General features: G+C 41.8%; 2 protein-coding genes across 2 annotated transcripts; both read right to left on the reverse strand.

The window, feature by feature from the left end:
- Nucleotides 1-1,301, reverse strand: tmem121b (transmembrane protein 121B; the record flags this gene model as incomplete). The annotated part of the gene is made up of 1 exon (XM_084573222.1): nucleotides 1-1,301. One exon carries the CDS (start codon nucleotides 1,299-1,301, stop codon nucleotides 147-149), a length of 1,155 nt encoding a protein of 384 aa, XP_084429348.1. The 3' UTR covers nucleotides 1-146.
- A 551-nt stretch (nucleotides 1,302-1,852) lies between these two features.
- On the reverse strand, nucleotides 1,853-16,926 carry mkrn1 (makorin, ring finger protein, 1). Its single transcript, XM_084573409.1, has 8 exons — nucleotides 16,656-16,926; nucleotides 15,946-16,077; nucleotides 11,460-11,641; nucleotides 9,578-9,801; nucleotides 7,422-7,636; nucleotides 4,419-4,529; nucleotides 3,791-3,935; nucleotides 1,853-3,684 (listed from the first exon to the last, which is right to left on the reverse strand). The coding sequence occupies exons 1-8, from the start codon at nucleotides 16,727-16,729 to the stop codon at nucleotides 3,472-3,474; spliced, it is 1,296 nt and encodes a 431-aa protein (XP_084429535.1). The 5' UTR covers nucleotides 16,730-16,926; the 3' UTR covers nucleotides 1,853-3,471.
- Nucleotides 16,927-19,081: the final 2,155 nt, after the last annotated feature.

The raw sequence follows: 19,081 nt of genomic DNA on the forward strand, positions 1-19,081 counted from the left end.
TTTTGGCCACTGTTTAAGGCGGAAGTATCTCATCCTTAGCCTTTGTAGTTTTCGGTGACTCTTTACTCTGGATAATTCATTTTCTCATTTAGGTCTATTTACCTGTAATATATTTGTACAGATTAACCAAATACTCATTCTGGGCTCTATGACTGAGTGACGGCCAACGTGTTGACATATCCCCGCGGACACATGTCGTTCTCGGACACGCAGTGGGAGAACTGGGCCGGGTTGCTGGCTCCAGCCAGCCTCCGGACCCCCCTAAACGCCACACACTGTTCCACGAGCTCCAACAGTTTACACACCAAGAAGAAGATGTTTTTGAACATGAACACCGACACCGGCATCTTGTAGACGTACACCTGAAAACACCTGACCACTAGCAGCGGTGCGTTGACCACCAGGCCCGTGAAGAAGCGGGCCCACAGCCAGCTGCAGCGCAGCTCCGAAGCAGTCAGCTCGTACAGCCAAATCACCGGCACGACCAGGGTCACGAAATACACGGAGATGACGGTGTACTTCAGGTACACCGTGGGGATCTCGTTCCTTAGGAGCATTTCCACTAGCGTGAAACTGTCCAGCAGGTCCAGGCAGGTGCTCATAAAGCAGCTCTGGGAGTGGTGCCGCGTCGACCCGTTCAGATCCTCGATGATGGAGTTGATGAGACAGAGGAGCAGCGGCGCAGACAGCAACATGATGATTTTGAAGCCGGTCACTCCGCACGGGACCTTGAGCGCGATCAGGTCCAAAATGGAAGTCTCCAGGATGAGCACAACCTTGGGGGTGCAGGCGATGACATAGATGAGCCAGGCCAAGTAGGCATAAGTGAACTCCCCGAGATTGCAGCCGAAAATGGAGCTCTTCTGGTGGAAGCCACAGGCCCGCTCCCTCTTGCTCCGCGCGTTCTTCACGAAGAAAATCCCCCAACCTGAGATCACCACCAGGTCCGTGGCTATCCATGAGCACCAGTACAGGTCGGTAAAGATAATGAGGTAGAAGTCCAGGATGCCGCCTTGGAAGATAAGCAGGAGGAAGCAGAGCGCCTTGTATAGCAGGCTCCTCTTAGATTTGTGCGCCAGCAGGGGAGCGGTCTGAACGAACTCCCCCGATGTCATCATGCAAGCGGCCGCTGCGGATGAGGAGACCAGGGGATGGATGCTACCGCTGGTGGTCTGGGTGTCCCTCCGTCTGCTGAGCTGCGCGGCTTCAGAGGGAGAGGACACAGAAGTGTCTGAGCAATAGCTCGCTTTATATCGCAGATAATCAGCCTTCGGATTGTCTTCCACAGTTTCAGAGATCATTGTATTCGTGCGGTCGCCTCCCTGCCTCCTTGCCTCCCCTTTCTTCCTTTCCGATATTTTTAAAGGAGGAGAGAAAGAACCACGCGGAAAGAATGGCCATGGACTATGTGGAATGGACTACAGACGCCTCGAAGATGAGAAGGATAAATGTTGACACACATTTAAGGGTTTTAAATGTCAGAAATGAAAGACATGTTAAAAACAAAGTACTTAAGAAACAGGCTAATGTGTACTGGTGGTCCTCACGATTGAACTTTTTCTTTGGTAACTAGTTTTTGAGTCATCATCAATTAGTTATGTTCTGATGGGCAGATGATAAAACTGTGATAACCTCTTTCTTTTTCTTAAAAGCACAGGATTTTCTTTCAGACAGGAACTTAAAGTCGGGACCCACAAAGTTGGATCACCTGTTATACTTTGGTGCATAGGCTATCCCTAAAAAAAAAAAAAAAATCATCATCTTTAGGTGTTGGAATCTTGCTCTGATAATAAATAAATGAAACAATGCAAGACGAAGACAGCATCTTAAAATTGTAGCCAGGGAGAGTGTAGGGATTTATTACCTGTACCATGCTATCGAGATTGGAAAATAACTTTGAATCTGATGTCTTGGGACAATCACATCTGAATTTCCTCCGAGAAATTTCAGCTCCAACGATTTGGGATACCTAGTACAAGTACAAAATAATGAATGCATTTGTAAACCAGCTGTTGTTGATTTATTTTTTTTGACCACTTGGGGAAAACAGAAAAAAAAAAAAACATTGTAAACGGGCACTTGCATCTCATTATATTGACTGGAAACACTTCTGTACAGATAAGATTGCTAACCTACCTGCATAGACACAAATCAGCCATAACATTATGATTCACTGGTCAAGTGAATACACTGATTATCACATTACCATGCCACGAGTGGGTTGGATATACTAAGCGGAAAGTTCCTCAAAGTTGAAGTGTTAGAACCAAGAAAAATTAGCAAATAGAAGGACTTGAAAGACTGACAAGTGCCACATTGTGATGGCTAGATGACTGGGTCAGATCATCAGCAAAACCTCAACTCTTGTGGGGTGTTCCCTGTGTGCAGTGGCCAATACCTGTTAAAGGTTACACCAAGAAAAGGCGTTTATAATGCTTAATCTGTAAAATCTATAAACACATAGCCTTTGTGTAACCTGACAACCTTTGTGTAAACTGTGTAGTGATTTGTGGACACATTATATTTTTTATACATATACTCAAACTTTGAGATTATGATTCAGTATAATTTTAAGAATCAGAACCATATTGGGATTGATTTGATCCCATACACTCTAATAACTGATCGTGTCTTTACACCCCGACTCTAAGAAGACTGCTACAGCCTGGTGTGTTCATATTTTAGTATCCTTCCAGTAAGAACATCAAGAGCTAGTCAGTGTGTCAGAGTAACAGAGAGCACTATTCAAGGTCACGGTTGTTTTAGTTTTATTGTTTGGGTTTTGAATGACAGTTTAGGTTTCTTTATGATCTAAATGCCTCATGAGAGGCCCTTTAATTCTGGAAAAAAGCATAGAATTTTGAGGTGACAGTAAATACTTTTCAGTACAACAAGAAAATGATTATGGTAAATTTATTAAACATCAGCACAATATAATGGCTATCAGCAGCTTTAATAAACAACAAAAAAAGAAGATCCGGCCTTCAAAATCTGTATGTAAAAATCTTACAACATGCCCATCACAATTACAGTAAATGGTGCTGAGTTTAAGTGCATCCTGACCCTTACCCTCAGAAGTATGTACAAACACCTGGATAGATGATAAACAAGTCAAACCCACACCCACAAATAAACTTGACAATGTTTATTAGCAATATTTAAAGAAAGTTATAATTTTTGTTAAATCTTATATTGCGTTCTTTTTACCATTTTATTCTTTTAACAAGAACGGCACAGAAAGACTCACAGGGATAAGATGTCTAGAAAATGTTTAGCACAAGCGCACTAACTTGTTGGATTTTTTTATTTTTTTTATTTTATGGGTTCATTTATTAATGGCCTGCTTAAAGGCACTGCCACAATACAAGAGGGTGTGAGGAAAAGCTACTGTCCATCACTGGCACAAGACAGTCCATTCTAGTGTCTAGTATACATGTGTTAGGATGGGATGGGGGTTTGTGGGAGGGACTGCTATAGGTAAATCTCATAGAAATCATCCAGCTCCTCGTGAAACAAGTCCCATTCATCCTCTGAATCTGTCACCTCATCATCAGCTCCTGCAGCAAGAAGCATGAGAAGCATTTCACTCAGCTCAAACGTCACCATCTCTTCGTCCTCATTGTCGAAGGAGTCGGTGCTTTCCCGCTCGTCAAAGATGTCCCACAGTGGTGTTCGCCTCGAATTCTGGGGGCGGGGGGTGGTGGAAGTTTAAACACTTCACTGAAAACTTTCTAATACAAGCCAATGTATTTTAGAAACACTGTCTAAGCATATTAGGTTCAAGTGTTACCCGGTTCCTGCTGTTGGATCCGCTCTGTCTTCGCTGTGGTTGAACTTCCTCCAGCCGTCCATCAGGAAAGGCGTGCTTGTAAAAGCAATTTGAGCCAAAAGGGCACGTTCCACGACCTTCATCAAAGTATCGACACGGTTTACTCCTGGAGAGGACAAAGAGGAAAATAGAGAATATAAAGACAACATACACTTAAGTGACTCACAAGCATTTTCTAAAGTATTCCAAACGTCAACTCTGTACTAGACATTTTTATTTTTTTTTTTAATGTATAACTGCCCACTCCCAGCAGAGTTTCAGTGGTCCTAATATGGATGTTGCCGCAAAGCAACAAATTCTAAAACCTTGATGCTTCACACATCTTCAACCCAGCAGCACAGAAAATTTATACAATCACCAGTTTCAGTGTTGTCACAGTATTGTTACTACCGTCTGGATATAAAATATCATCACTTCGTTGTTTAACAAAGTAACCAGCGCAGAGGCACAGAGGAAAAAAAAAAGAACTCAAATTCAGCTTTGGTAAAAACTGAAGATGAAGGCAATCTAAATGGATTGTACTTCTGGGTGGCAGTGATGCACTTATTGTTTTATTGTTTGTGTGGTGTCTAGAAAACAGGCTGTGTACCCCATGCCGTCCTTGTATTTCTGGATGAGTTTCTGCTTTTCGTCCTTATCTTCAACCCAGTATTCGCTTGGGATAACAAAGTTGGATGTGATTCGACACTCTGGACAAGATCTGTAAAAGATAAAATAAAAAAATAAACAAATGAATAAAATACAGTGACGGTAGTGAGGTTGTTCTGTTAGAAAATACTGAAAGGTTAGCTGTGTGGTCACTGTTTTGGCAGAAACTGAAATGGATTCCAAAAGATTTCCTCGGTTTGCCACAAGGAGTTGAACGAGAATACGACATCTCGATCAGGTATAATATTATGACCACTGACAGGTGAAGTAAATAATACTAATTGTCTCTTCATCAGGGCACTTGTTGGTGGGTTGGATATAATAGGCATTAAGTGAATATTTTGTCCTCAAGGTTGATGTGTTAGTGACAGGAAGGATTTGAGCGTGTTGGACCAAAGTTAAATTGCTGGACGAATGGGTCAGAGCATCTCCAAAACTGCAGCTCTTGTAGGGTGTTTCTGGTCTACAGTGGTCAGTATATATCAAAAGTGGTCCAATGAAGGGACTGTGGTGAACTGGCAACAGGGTCATTGATGCACATGGGGAGCAAAGGCTGGCCTGTGTGGTCCGATCCAACAGACGAGCTACTGCAGCTCAAATTGCTGAAGAAGTTAATGCTGGTTCTGACAGCAAGGTATACACAGTGCATTGCTGTTTGAAGTGTCTGTCCATCACAGAAAGCGGCAACAGCTGTCACATGGGCATCAGAATTGGACCACAGAGCAATGGAAGAACCTTGGTCTGATGAATTCCATTTTCCTTTACATCACTTGGATGGCCGAGTGTACGTGCTTTGCTTACCTGGGGAACATATTGCACTAGGATGCACTTTGGAAAGAAGGCAAACCGGCAGAGGCAGAGTGATGCTTTGGGCAATGTTCTGTTGGGAAACCTTGGGTCCTGTCATCCAAATGAATATTACTTTGATATGTACCACCTATTTATGCATTGCTGTAGACAGTCTTTCTTTGAAACGATATACCTGACAGCTGTGGGCTCTTTCAGGTGGATAAGTTTCCCAGCCACAAAGCAAAAATGGTTCAGGAATGGTTTGAGGAGCACAATGACTTTGAGGTGTTGACTTGGCTCTCAAACCAAGTCCGATCTATGGAGGCCCCACCTGGCAACTTGCAGGACTTAAATAATCGGCTGCTAACATCTTGGTGCCAGATTCCACAGCACACCTTCAGGGTCTAGTGGAGTCCATGTCTTAACAGGTCAGGGCTGTTATGGCAGCAAAATAAAACTCAATATTATGAAGGTGGTCATAATGTTATTCCTTGATTAACAGAAATCAACTAGACTTAGTTGTCGTCAAGAATGAGGAGTACCTTCAGTGGTTGAATCCTTTGAACATAAGGGACATTATGGATTTTTGCACAGACACTGGTTTAGATTTTGAGAGATAGGAAGAATGTCATACAAATGAGGAAATATCTTCCACTTCTCTCCATCGCTCACACATTAGATTTATCCATATTCTCCCATTTCAGTTTGCGACAGTCTTAACTCACCTTACTGACTCCTCCTGTCTTCAGAAACAAAAAAATTCCTCTGCACTTTGGACGCCTTATTAAAGGAGAATCATCTTTCACCAAGTCTAAACACTCCTCTCCCCAGATGGACTTGGCCCAAAATGTCACCACCATGGAGAGCATGATACTGCCTGCTGTGCTGTGTTTTCTGGCAGTCCCCTTCCTTCCTGTTGTAAGCGTTGGTCTGGAAGCTCTGATCACAAGGTCTCTGGACTACGACAGTGTTATATTCAACCTCATTTTGGCACATTTTAAGTCCTCTGTGAGGCCTACCACAGGGAGCTTGAACTGCTCAAGCATCAAGGGAAGCCTAATCATTTGCTCACATGGGCTGATAATGTTTTCCATCTTCTTACATCTTGTGAGGGGGACGCCATAGATGGTCAGTGAACACATACTGTAGGTCACAGTAGCCCAACCTGGTGAAGCTACAGATTTTCAGATTTGGTGCCAAATTATGACTGTATCTGAAACATCCAGAGAACCCTGAGATCCCAGCTTTTTGATGTGTGGCAGCCTCCAGACAGTTGGTTATCCTCTGAGCCCATGCCCAAGGAAAACTTCCTCTTCAAAGTGAAAGGACTAGGGCTGGTGATGGGAAGATGTACTTGACATCCATCTAGTGCTCTGACTGTCCAATGATATAGCCATCTAAAAGCGCCTCTTACAGATGTTGATCCAGCTTCTGTTACCTTCAGATTTATTAAGCGTGTTTAACATCTTTATGTTTTTACCGGTTTTCTTTGGTTAAGAGTCCTCTCACAAATTTAAAAAAGGTCCTTGAAGAAATGTGATGTTGACACTCTTTTTTTCTCGTGTGCTTTGGAGTATCTGTATGCTCTCCTCAGTCAGAAGGCTTCCTCCATTGACAATTAAGGTTCCTTCTGTCCCAGATTGCCTGTCGGCATCCAGACTTGCTTTCCTTTTTGTCCCTCAATTTCTTTCATTCTGCTAGGTAGGTACAGATGATGTCCATCTTGTCAAGCTTTCTTTCCTTCTAGTGCATTGGTCAGGGGTGCACTCTATGACCTCCTATTGTTTGTCTTCTGAGGTTCCCAGGAGTTGCAAATTTCCTCAGCCAAATGGCCTCAATCATATTCATACACAGCAATCACTGTGGCTCAGTGTTCTAGCTAAGGCGGGAACTGCAGAGAAAACCAGTAGCTGAATAGCTATCTTCAGCTCTCGCGCTTACAGATTACAGTATGCTCACTTTAATTCAATAACATTTAAAAAAACATTTATTTGTGGCACACGCATCTCTGTCAGCTAGCCAATGTATTGTTCTTTATAAAATTTTCCTTACTAAAATTAAAGTGAAACTTACTTACCAAAGACGGAATCTAAAATGTGAATTCTACTTTAGAGCTTGTCTTGTTCCAAGTTAATAAACAAGTAAAACTACTCACTTGATAATTTTGCTCTCAAATTGCTTGGCACTCCTCCACTTGCGAATGCACTTAAGACAGTAGCAGTGGCTGCAGTTGGAGAGGATGCCAAAACGGCGCTCGCTTGGATTTGCCTTTTCAAACACCACCTCCATACACACACCACACATCATATCCTTGCTGCGTTGGATAGCAAATGAGATCTCCATGTCTTTCTCATGGGCCTCGATGCATGCCTAAAAGGGGGAACAGTTAAACAATGACACCTTTTCTCCATTTATCTCCTGGTCTAGTCACCTGTATCAGAAATGAAGAATATGTCATCAGATGAGAGAATATCAGGGCATATATCCATGTTCAGATGACAGTAAAACTACATACAAAACAAAGCATTTGTCACTCTATGAGAATACCGTAGTGAGACAACTGTGGTCTTCATCAGGGGGAAAACATTTGAATCTGGCTCAGGTAGGGATGGCTTCACATAACTTGTTCTAGTTTTAATCCAGTTCCTGGTAAAATAACTAACACGTTTCTAACACATACTTACCTACCTTCTTAACTCTATTTCTGTTTATTTTCTGCCTCTCAATCTCTGACACTAAAGGCAACTACTAATAATGAGTTGTACACGAATGCACCTACTCAGACTGACTTAAAACATTCTAGAGGCAACAAAATCACTTCTTTCGAGAGGGTACACACAGGGAAGAGGGAACAAGACATTTTTTTACATAATCTTTTACAACATGTAGATGTAAGTTTTTATAACTAGAGAAGTTCAGTTGCGCACATGGAGGACAGCACCCTGGTGACGAGTCATCAACGCTTCCCCTCGCAGTAAAAGGACAGGATCACAATGATCAACTGAAAGCTCCGCAATCTTTCAAAACAGCAGAATGTCCATGGTTTAGAGTTCGGACACAGCTTCACTTAGTGTTAGCGTCATTCTTGATTTGTAATAGGTAAACACAAGTAAAATTGCATTTGGTTAATTACGTGAGCACAAGAAGGTGGTTTACTAAACAAAGTCTGACGGAGATTTCTTGAAGATGTTTTACCGCTCATCCAAGTGGCCTCTTCAGTTCTAAAGGTCTGACAGCTGGGGAGATTCAGATTTTTATATATTTGTGGGAACTCGCGTGACTACCATCTGGTAAGCCAATATTCACCTGTAATTAGAAAATGTTGTTCAGCTTAAAATGGGTGGTATGTTCTCTTTAAGTAATAGCTCCATAAAGAGTTAATAGCCTGAAACTCCAGATTCAAGGTGTAAATGGGGACAGATGTTAAGATTGTGTTGTGAGTGGCTGTTACATTGTGTCCCCCCCCCCCCCCCCCCCAGTTTACAGAAGAGAATTTCAATATTATGTATGGCTTCTTTTACTCCTCTTTCAAAACCATCCATCTTCTCTCCCTAAAATCTAAACATTGTTTTCCTCAGTGGCCCTTGTTCTACAGATGGCTACAGATGTGCACAGACTGCCGAGTCCAGACCTAAAGAATAGGCTCCTTTGTGTTGAGCCAAGCATTTGAGAATTGTGGTTTTGCTTCCAATGTACAGGTGTGTGCATTCAGTACAAACTAAACTGCCCTGCTTTCACATAGGTGTTTTGGTGTAAACGTTTGGTTCTCTTCCTTCCTGTCCAATCTGGGTTTTCTTTTGGTGCTTTTGACAAAAGTCACACGTTCTGCAGCTTCTACCAAAAAAGACAGAAGGTGAGGAAAAGTAACAGAACCACATTAGACAAACACTTGGCAGATGCGACTATCCAAACTGGGTTTCCATCCAAAGCACAAAAAGAAAAGTTAAAGCAAACCATCCAGGTTCATCTGAAAAACGTCTTTTCAGATGAATATTGGGTCATAAATGGTAGTTATGCGAGTTTCAGTTGAGCACCACTCACAGATGTTCCAAAACAGCCATAACTTGCCACCAGTCACTTAGAACTGAAAAGGCCACTTGGATGAGAGGTAAAAACCTTCAAGAAAACTCAAGTCAAGTCCAGATGCCTTAATTGTAATCAGTTATAAATATCTCCTTGATAAACATTGTGAGGGAAAAATAAAGAGAAGGATGAGAAGGAACCAAGAACTCCTTGGTTTCAGTTTGTTAATCCAACTAGAAGTATGCTTGGAATGTGGATCCACCAGAATGTTGTGACTTTAATCATTACCTTTGTGTGCTCTGAGCGCTGAGTGTTGTCACTGGGGTGGAGCACCTGGAGGCCACACATGTCACACACGTCACCATGGAGATAGGCGCAATTGATTCCGTATCTGCACTCTCCAACAGCTGCATACGGACAGAGCTGCTTCCTTAATTCTTTGTTGTCTGGTGTTGCATCACTTTCAAACTCCTCAATAAGAGGCCCGGAGGTCTCCATCTTCACTGGCTCAGCTGAAACAAGTCATCACAACCACGGGAAAACTGTTTCAGGCCTTAAATGCAACTTTACCAACCATTGAATTTATAGGCATTTTAGGAAATAATTATCTGGTGTCATACGACACAAATTCTATAATAACTTTTCAGCATACTGTAGTTCAAGTCATTTGAAAAAAACTGCACTTCTCTTAGCACCGCTTTCAGGCTTTAAAATATCCATACCGTGATGGGAGATCACATGTCATTTCAGAAAGAGAACTTTCCTACCGACCGTTACAAATGCAGATGCACATGCACATCCCTTCAGCTGCTGGAAAGCCTGAGACAATATCCCCAAATTCACAACAACTGCCTACACTGCAAAGCAACCCAAAAAAGGAATACTGAGTTATCAAAAAGTCATTCTAAAAGAGAGTCCGTCAAATATAAAAAAAAGACATCAGTTTCAGAGATGAAACCTTACGTTAGCTTCCAGTAAGGCCAATATTGTCCAGGACTCCAATATATAATAAATGTGTCGTGATTGTTGGTTAGCTGTGTTGATTTATCAAGGAAGGAGGCAATGAGCGGCTGCTGTACTGAATGCTGTTACGGGAGTGTTTTGCTAACCATAGCCATTTTTTAATATTAACATTTTCCTTTCCGACGCTGCTTTGTGCAGTTGGATGGGTGCTTTGGGACTTAAATTTAGCTTCCTCAGAAGGAGGAGCTTGGTGATTTTACCATTCCTTTGATACAATGTCAGAAAATCAACCCCACAGCATGAGAGACTCTCCACAATGTTTTAATTTGTGCAGAATGTTATTTTCCTTGTGTACATTATTTCGCACTGCATTCCCAAAGAACTGTACTTTGGTTACATGTTTCCATAGCACATTATCTCAGGAAGACCATGGCTTCCTTCAAAATATGCTGCCAATGTTGATGTAGCTGGTAGCCATTAAATTGACAATTGCGCTTCACTTTCACGAAAACTCCGCTATCTTTAGAGCTGGAACTTATCCAGATATAATCTCACACATAGGTGTAATTTCACTCTGATTGCACTAAGACAAAACCGATATTCAGAAACTGGTGTCTAAAAAAGATGGACTGACACTACAGAGTTTACAGAGTTCTCACCTGATTTTGCAATTAGATGGCATCACATGCTTCTGAAACGTCTGACAGAAATGTTCTTCTCTTTAATCTCAAACTCGCACACACGTACTACAGGATATTGTTCAGATTATTGTGTCAGGTCAGGGAGAACGGAATGCATCATCAATGTGGTGGTGCATTCATGGATAAATCTACATAAACAAAAGGTGCTGAAACTTGCTGTTACACTGTAGCCTGATATGCAGCTGTGATGCACCTGCAAGATGGCCTGCAAATAAGAATTGGAGATTTGATTTATTAACTAACTATAGCCTCAAGGCCTGAAACGTTTGCCTCACAACACCGTCTGCTACTCCATGTCCTTGTAGACATGTTTCTCTCATCGGCTATGATGAAAATACTGATGTAATATACAGAGTGTGAATCTAAGGCAGTTCTTGGAAGGGGTGAGTCTGGAGATAAATTGGACAAAAACTCATGTGGTCTGAACCCACTATAAGTATATATCCTGTCAGCCATCATAAGATGACAAATGAAAAAAAAGTGCCAGTATCAACATGAATACTCACCCCTTCCACAATATGGCTGTCCTGGAACAAACTCAGCAGCATTGACCCAGTCTGGTGCCCCTGGTCCAGGTGATGGCCCACTGACTTTGGGGTCTGATAGACAGGCAAGCGAGGCGGAGGGCAGCGGCAGCGTCTGGGAGGTTGGCAGCTCCTCACTCTTTGTTGGTTTACAGTGTTCAAACCTGACACAGCACAATGGACCATTCAATTACTCATTACTCATTTAATGTTTGATTACAGTGTAGAGTAGGTGATTTTATCCCCTTGCCACCGTCGCCTTCAGGCTTGCTCTGGGGGTTTCGTTTCAGACCAGATGTTGTAAAAGCGTCTTGAGACAATTTGTATTGTTATTGACACTACAAAAATAAAATAAAATTGAATTTATTTGGCTGACATACAACTAAAAGTTAACCATCACTTCTACTAACAAACTTGTAATGTAAACCATGAATGAAGGAACTAACTTTACCTTTTACCTGATGATGCTTGCAAAAATATGCAAATGAAAACAAATTAGAAAAAGATATAAAATACTATACTACCAAATATTAGCATAGATTGTGTTGATTTAATTTAATCTGCTTGTCAATTGCAGTTCAAAAGGAACCAGCCATATTTAGGTGCAAAAGGTTGCTTACACCTGCTCAGAGAGTAATGCTAGTGGAAATCTAGGTCATTTAGTTTTATAGGTCTATATGAGCATATACAAACTTGCAAATGTGCTGGAAAAAAACACACCACTGACCACCAACCAACAATCTGACAAAACGCAATAGGCCAAACATGTATGTTGCTGTATAGTTGTTCTGTTGTTGGAAAGCCAACTGGTCTTTGTAGAGGTGCTTGTGCATAACTTTTTTCTGTGGCCGGCTGTATCATTATTACAAAGCGTGCCTTTTATATGATCTCTGTTGGGTCATTAAAGTTTGTAAAAAATGTAATTACTAATATTCAACTTAACATAGCAGCATGACACACATGTGGCAGCACCTGAAACACGAGATTCTGTTTCACGAGATACCTCATGTCCCAGGTACTAAAGGCAAACTAAAAACTTAAAAAGAAGCAAACTTTAGGGGTCCGACAAAATAAAGGTCTTGACATTTAACATCCCGAAAAACAAAGTACTCATTTACACGGGGCTGTGGGGTGGATGTAAATGGTGAATGTGATGATTAGATACTGGATGTGGTAGTGGCATTGGTGTGAACATGACAGAGTCAGACGAAATTAAAAATCCCTTAAGATAAGTTTCCCCTTCATCACACGCCACAGTGTTGTTTAGGTTAACTGAGACGTGGGAGTAAGAGAATGGTAGAGATATCAATAACGTCATCGTTAAGAAAGTATAATCGGATCGTATAAATTAGAACCGGTTTTCAATTCCCACTCTGAAGAACATAATCACTTATTGTAACAATTAATCGGTCACACTGCTTGTTTAGGTTGTAGTTATAGGTGCAATGGAGTTATAATGGGACATTTGTAAACCTTTAATTCAAAATGAAATATTTAGATTTTTTTATTGAGAGTTTGGCATAAAGACAATGAAATATTATGAAACCACAGTTGTAAATTCAAACCAAGTATTTAATTCATGACATAGAAAATTATATTATTCTGGTTCTATAAACCATTTTGTGACAAATTGTTATTGAAGCAATATAAATAAAATTGAATTAAGGCAACTATGCTCTTCTGTAATAAAATGTTACTGCATGGATTTCATTTGTTTTCTCTTCTATACCAAACACATACTGAAATGTGACCCCAAAACTGCACTGCAGAATTTGCATACCATTATACGCCAAGATCAACACAAATTTTAACATGAATGGATCAAAATCACAGTTAAGATTAATAGTGTAGTCCTGGTAACAGATCCTCAGCTGTGCGCATGAATCTGTCTATTAGAGTGGCCTCAGTATATAAGACAAAACAACTCTAGAATGCATCGTGACCAACAGGCTGTGGCAGCCAGTACACACAGCCATGCAAAAGAAAGATCTAGCTCATCTCTCCTCTAGCCTCCTCCATGATGGCAAGACTGTTAACCAGTGTTTTCCCAGAAAGGCAGTGGAGCTCTGGACAAGCAGGGAGGGGAGAGGGGGCGCTGGAGCTATGAATACAGAAACAAGAAGGGAGGGTGCTGCAGCACAGTGAACCTGGGGATCCCAGCAACAGCAGGAGGAGGGGGTAGCTCTGAGATAGAGAACAAGAGGGAAACAGAGCATGTTATGCAATTGCCATGCAGGTTGCAGTGCACTCTGTCTGGCTGTGGGGGCTGCAGGAGAAAGAATAGGACTGACACAGAGGCAGAGTTAGAGCCAGACAGAGCCAATGACAATAGACAGAACCCAGGGAATTCAACCATAATAAACCCCCACAGAGAGAGCCTTTCTCTGACTCGTACTACAGGGTGGACAGCGCCATGGGGTCGCAGAAACAAGGATACCCTCCTTACTGCATCCCCATCACAAGGATGAAGGAATGTGGCTTAACAAAATAACATTGGCAACAGTTTTACTACTACGTAATGATGAATTCATTTAAATTTTATTTGTATAATGGCAATAACTACCAAAATATGTCAACAGCAGGAAACCCCAAGGACAAGCAAAGGAGAAAGCTCATACAGTAGACCCATCTGATAAGGCTAACCAGGTAAATGGATAGAAAAAAAAGATGCAAAGGCATTTTAAAGTCAACAGGCTGACAATTTAAGAAAAACCATGAGGTATGCGAGTAACGAATGCATCCCTGCAGCTGTTAGTATGCTCCTCAGAGTGCCTCTGGCTGCCTCTTTGTAGTCTGGATGTCTGGGTACACTCAAGCACAACAACAGAAAGGGACCCTAATCCACATCTGAAAGGGAACGGACTATACTACTGAATAATTTTTTTACCCCAATTTCCAGCTGATTGCATTACTGAAAGCACGGCTACAGACTAAAATTCTTTACTAGCAACACTGTAGACCCTTAATGGAAAAATTGTAGGCGCACAAGCAAAACACTTCTGTTATTATGACCTTGGCCCAATCAGGACGCGATCAAAGTAGCAGTAATGCTGTAGAAAGCAACCAGAAAGCAAGCAAGTGCAAAGGCAAGTTTAGACTCAAAGCCCTGCCAGATGGATCTCTTGACAAGGCCAAAGCTATTTGCATTTACTGCCAATGTGAACTGAGTTACAAACAAACCAAACACACAGCTAATGAGACGCAACAAACTTTCAACAGCAATAGCAAAATGGGGGTATGTTTCCATAATAACGTTGTTCATAATGCTGTTGGCTGGATAGTTTCAGGAGCATCCTTGCACAGTCTGCACCTGGAGTCCTGCCGCGTGTGGGAGACTCCAGCCTCTATTGATCTTATACTTAGAGCCTGTTGGATAGGATAAGATTTTATTGATCCCCCAGGGGAAATTTGGGCTGCTTGAGGTATTCGTTAGGCCTTTCATCAGTGGCGACCAATTTCCTGATGTACTCAGAATACATTTATGCAGTATATTATGGCATTGTAGACTGATCGTTTTCCTTGTCTTTACAATCTCAGGCCTTTAGACTGTGTTAAGTTTTTCCCCAATATTAAATGCTTCTGAAATGTCTTTACATCTGTACCCTGTCTGGTCAAATGCGGTGACACTTTTGACCAGACAGAAGGACTGTTGTGCCTCTATGCTAACGGATCGAACCACAAACACTTTTGTGGACATGCCACGCTATCTACTGAGCTACAGCCGGCAAAAATCAGATGTGGCAGCGACTCAAAGGAAGCTGTGACAGGCTAGCACACATTTCCTAAACAAATACATTTTGACAGACCAGCAAGGCTATTCCCATGTTCAAATATATCTAAGCCAAGAATTCCTGCATATACTTGAAATCTCTGTCCTTTCCAGCAGGACAAAGCCTAATGGAGAGATAAGCAAATGGACACAGATGACAAGTAAAGAACACAATCGTTAGGGTGCACAATGCAAATGGTAAGGAAAGTACAGTGGTGTGACATTGCCTTAAACTATGAATTTAGACTCTGCAAAGTGGCCAAACCAAAAGACCAGAAAGTACATCACAACCCTTAAAATGTGTATTTTAAAATATATAATTTCATCCACCTGAGCAAAGCAGTAGGGACACATATGGTTCTGATTGCTCTGCCTTGCATGGAGCAGGCACAGATGCAGACCAACAACATACTGACATTAGAGAGCAGCAGTCTCAGGTGTCAGATCTACTTGAGGAACAGGCTACAACACTTCTAAGAAGCCCTGCTAGCAGAGCTGCTGCGCTGTCATTCGGCTAAGAGCACAGACGGTTTTAGAAAGGAAGTTATAAAGCAGCTCAAATGGCAACTGAGAGCACTTTTAGGCTGTGGCAGCTGACCTTGAACATGCCAGCAGAGTACAAACACCCAAGCTTTTACATTTTACATAAACATCTGATCCAGTTGTACACTAGTGTTTTGGTTTTACTTGGGTCTTTACCTGCAACGGTCCCCATACACACAGTTTCCCTTCTGAAAGAACTTGCAAATCATAGCTGCAGGTTTGCTGCTGGTCAGATCGTGGGAATATCGACAGTTGTCTCCTTCTTTGCAAAGACCATGCATGAAATATCTGAAAATACAAAGAAAAACAATATTGCTACTTGAACATAGGTTTTCCAGTAATACCAGAATTGATTTTGACTACATAAAGAGCTCTGCAACCAGCTTGATATAATCAAAACGTGTGCGAATGTCATTTTTCATTTTATCCTGGCAATGCCGTCAGCTGGAGATTTAAATCCTGCTATCTGTTGAACCCGCTGGCTTTAACGTTGATATTGTAGCTAGTCTTAAAGTGAAAGTGTACCAACCGCCTGGGAATTAGTAGTTAACACTGGCGTTGTGGGTTTTATCAGAGTTTTGATGTATGACAGTTGTTTGGTGTCGCGCAGCTTTGTAGTTGCCGAGTTAATGGCTGAAAATGTAGCTAGCAAGCTGGCCGCTAACCAACCACAGCAGTCTGCTCTGTGACCACAACAGAACATAACACAGGAGTGTAGTAACATCGCAGCTAGCTAACCGAAAGCTAAGCCAAGCTTTAGAATACGTCGTTGTCAGTCGCTCGTCAGCCGCCTAATCAATGAAATATTAGCGTCAAACGTAACAGGGTAAAAGCATCTTCGATGTGTTGATACTCAAGTGTCTTACCTGCAGGTTACGTGCTTGGTCCAACCTCCTGTTACTGCTGTAGCCGCAGCGGACGCTGCTGCTGCCTCCGCCATTGCTGTTTATGTTGAGAAGCTACAGCCGGATGTTCCGGACAGCTTCGTTCAAGTTCGGCCTCTTTCGTGCGTGGACGGTTTAAGTCGATGTTTACCGAAAGCCTTTTCTATTGTAGCCTACTGTGCCATACGGTACTGCCGTCACGCTTATCGCCAGAGGCGATCCTAGTCTAGGCGGACGTCGGTCATGGCGCCCCCCTACAACCCGCACATCTTAATTTTCTGAAGCATGCATTTATGTGTCTAATAGATGCCTCCATAGCTACATTTTGGGATCGTAAATTGAATTTAGGTAAAGTAACTATCTAAAGTTTTCAGTGCTGTAAGTTTCAAACATTCACACAGATTACAATAAACTAATTCACAATAAACTAAACTGCATGTTGCAGCAGCCTGGCATAGCCAGACACTATTCTTATCAGAATATGAGTCTAGTAACGCGCCATTAGGATTTCATGGTGGGTTGTCTCAACTGATACAGAAAAAAAAAATAAAATACCTCTGCATGCAACTGGAAAGTTTTCAACCAAATCGATTCACTGTTTTATAAACCAGTGGTTTTCAAAGTGGGGGCCGCGGCCCTCTGGGGTGCCGCCAGGGGGCGCAAGCGGGGCCTCAGACGGGAAGATAAGAAAAAAATTAGAAAAATTAAGAAAGTATAATCGAATTATTTTTTACCATTATTATAAAATATAATTATTTTATGAATCATTATTATAAAATATAATCAAATTATTTTTTAAATCATTATCATAAAACATAATTATTAATAATATATCATATCTAAATGTTATTTGCTATGCTCATCTTTCTGATTCCCTGCCAGTCAAAACATCATTCATGACCTCATAATCTGTGTAGACCTGGCGGTTTGCACCATTTATCAAGCTCCTTTGCTCCTCAAGCTAGCATGTCATTTGGCAAAATGGACAGGTTTTTGACAAGAAAGAGACCGAAGGAACAGACCAACACCCCTGTCGTGGAGGACACTGCTGCAAAAAAAAAACTAAGAACTCTTGGCCACCTAAAATCAGAAAATATGAGGCAGCACTTATGCTAAACAAATGTAATAGGAATCATCATAGCACGGCGTACTGACAAAATCGCAAGAAGATGATCCGAATGTTGGACAGGGTAGGAGCTGCCTGTTGAGGTAGAGACTGTGGTAAGCAAGGAGCAGGTGAAGACTAGACACTTCTCGCCATTAGGGTGGATGAAGTGATGGGGAGTTTACTGTGACTCCCTGGAATTTTCCACCTTCTCTGTGTTGACGACAGCGGAATTCCCTCCATCGATGAGCTTTTGAATTTGAGCCTTTTAGCAATAGCTGGGCACTTTACCAGTTTCCACCTCATGCTGTGGAGCATTGCCATAACTACTTCTGTCATGACTTTCAGTAGTGGTGCATCCTTAACACTAAGCTGGGGAGTAGATAGAGGGTGTCACTGACCTTCACCCTTTCTGTGCCTCCTTCCAGGGTGTTCACCACCTTTTGCTCCAGACGAGGTCGTACCCCTAGTAGTTTGCTTCGAAACTGAAGCAACTCAAGCCCCCAGATGTTCAGTGTGTTGGTAAAGGTCATATGGTGCAGGAGGTAGCATGAGCTGTACGAGCATCTGGACCCTGGAGAACCCAAACAAGTGCTTTGTGAACAATTATAGGTCCACCAGGTAGGCGCAGTCTGGACCAGTCAGCAGTAGCAGCTGGTCATTAAGTTCTGCAGCTGAAGGCCTCTTAGGTAACGATAGCAATTCTGAAGTGTGGTTACCAGATAGAATTTCTCTGACAGGGTTAGTCGACCTGCTGTGATGGCACACTTAACCGGCTACTTTTTTGAAGGCTGGGTCTGTACACATGAAATTTGACTGATTGTGCCAATCTATAGAGATGCCTTTACTTTAGAAGTGGCCTTCAAAAAAGTAGCTGGTTAAGTGTCAAGTCGCAGCTGGCAGTATTTGCACTCAGGGCTATAGGGATTATTTGAGTCACAGCACACCACAGAGTTTAAAAGTGAAGAGCTTCAAAGAAGGAAGAATAATTCATTACATCTGATACATTACTAAAAATCCTCCCAAAGGCCACTGACCCTAGGATAGTTAAAATAGTCATACTGGGGAGTGCGTAGTTCAACAAGCTGGTTATAATCCTTTACTTGCAGAAATGACCCAGTTAAAGACATAATTTTCAGACCATATATTCAGATCTAATAAAAATTTAGAATAGAATTGAAAGTCTTACTGGAAAGATATCTCACATTGAAAAGTTAAGAGTGTTTTTGCTGGGAGCTGAAAATGATTCATTCCCCCTATCTTCAATAACTTATTGACAATTCTTTTGTATGGTGTCTCCATT

Source organism: Chelon labrosus (assembly GCF_963514085.1).
Source record: "Chelon labrosus genome assembly, chromosome: 23".
In the NCBI taxonomy this organism is placed as follows: domain Eukaryota; kingdom Metazoa; phylum Chordata; class Actinopteri; order Mugiliformes; family Mugilidae; genus Chelon; species Chelon labrosus.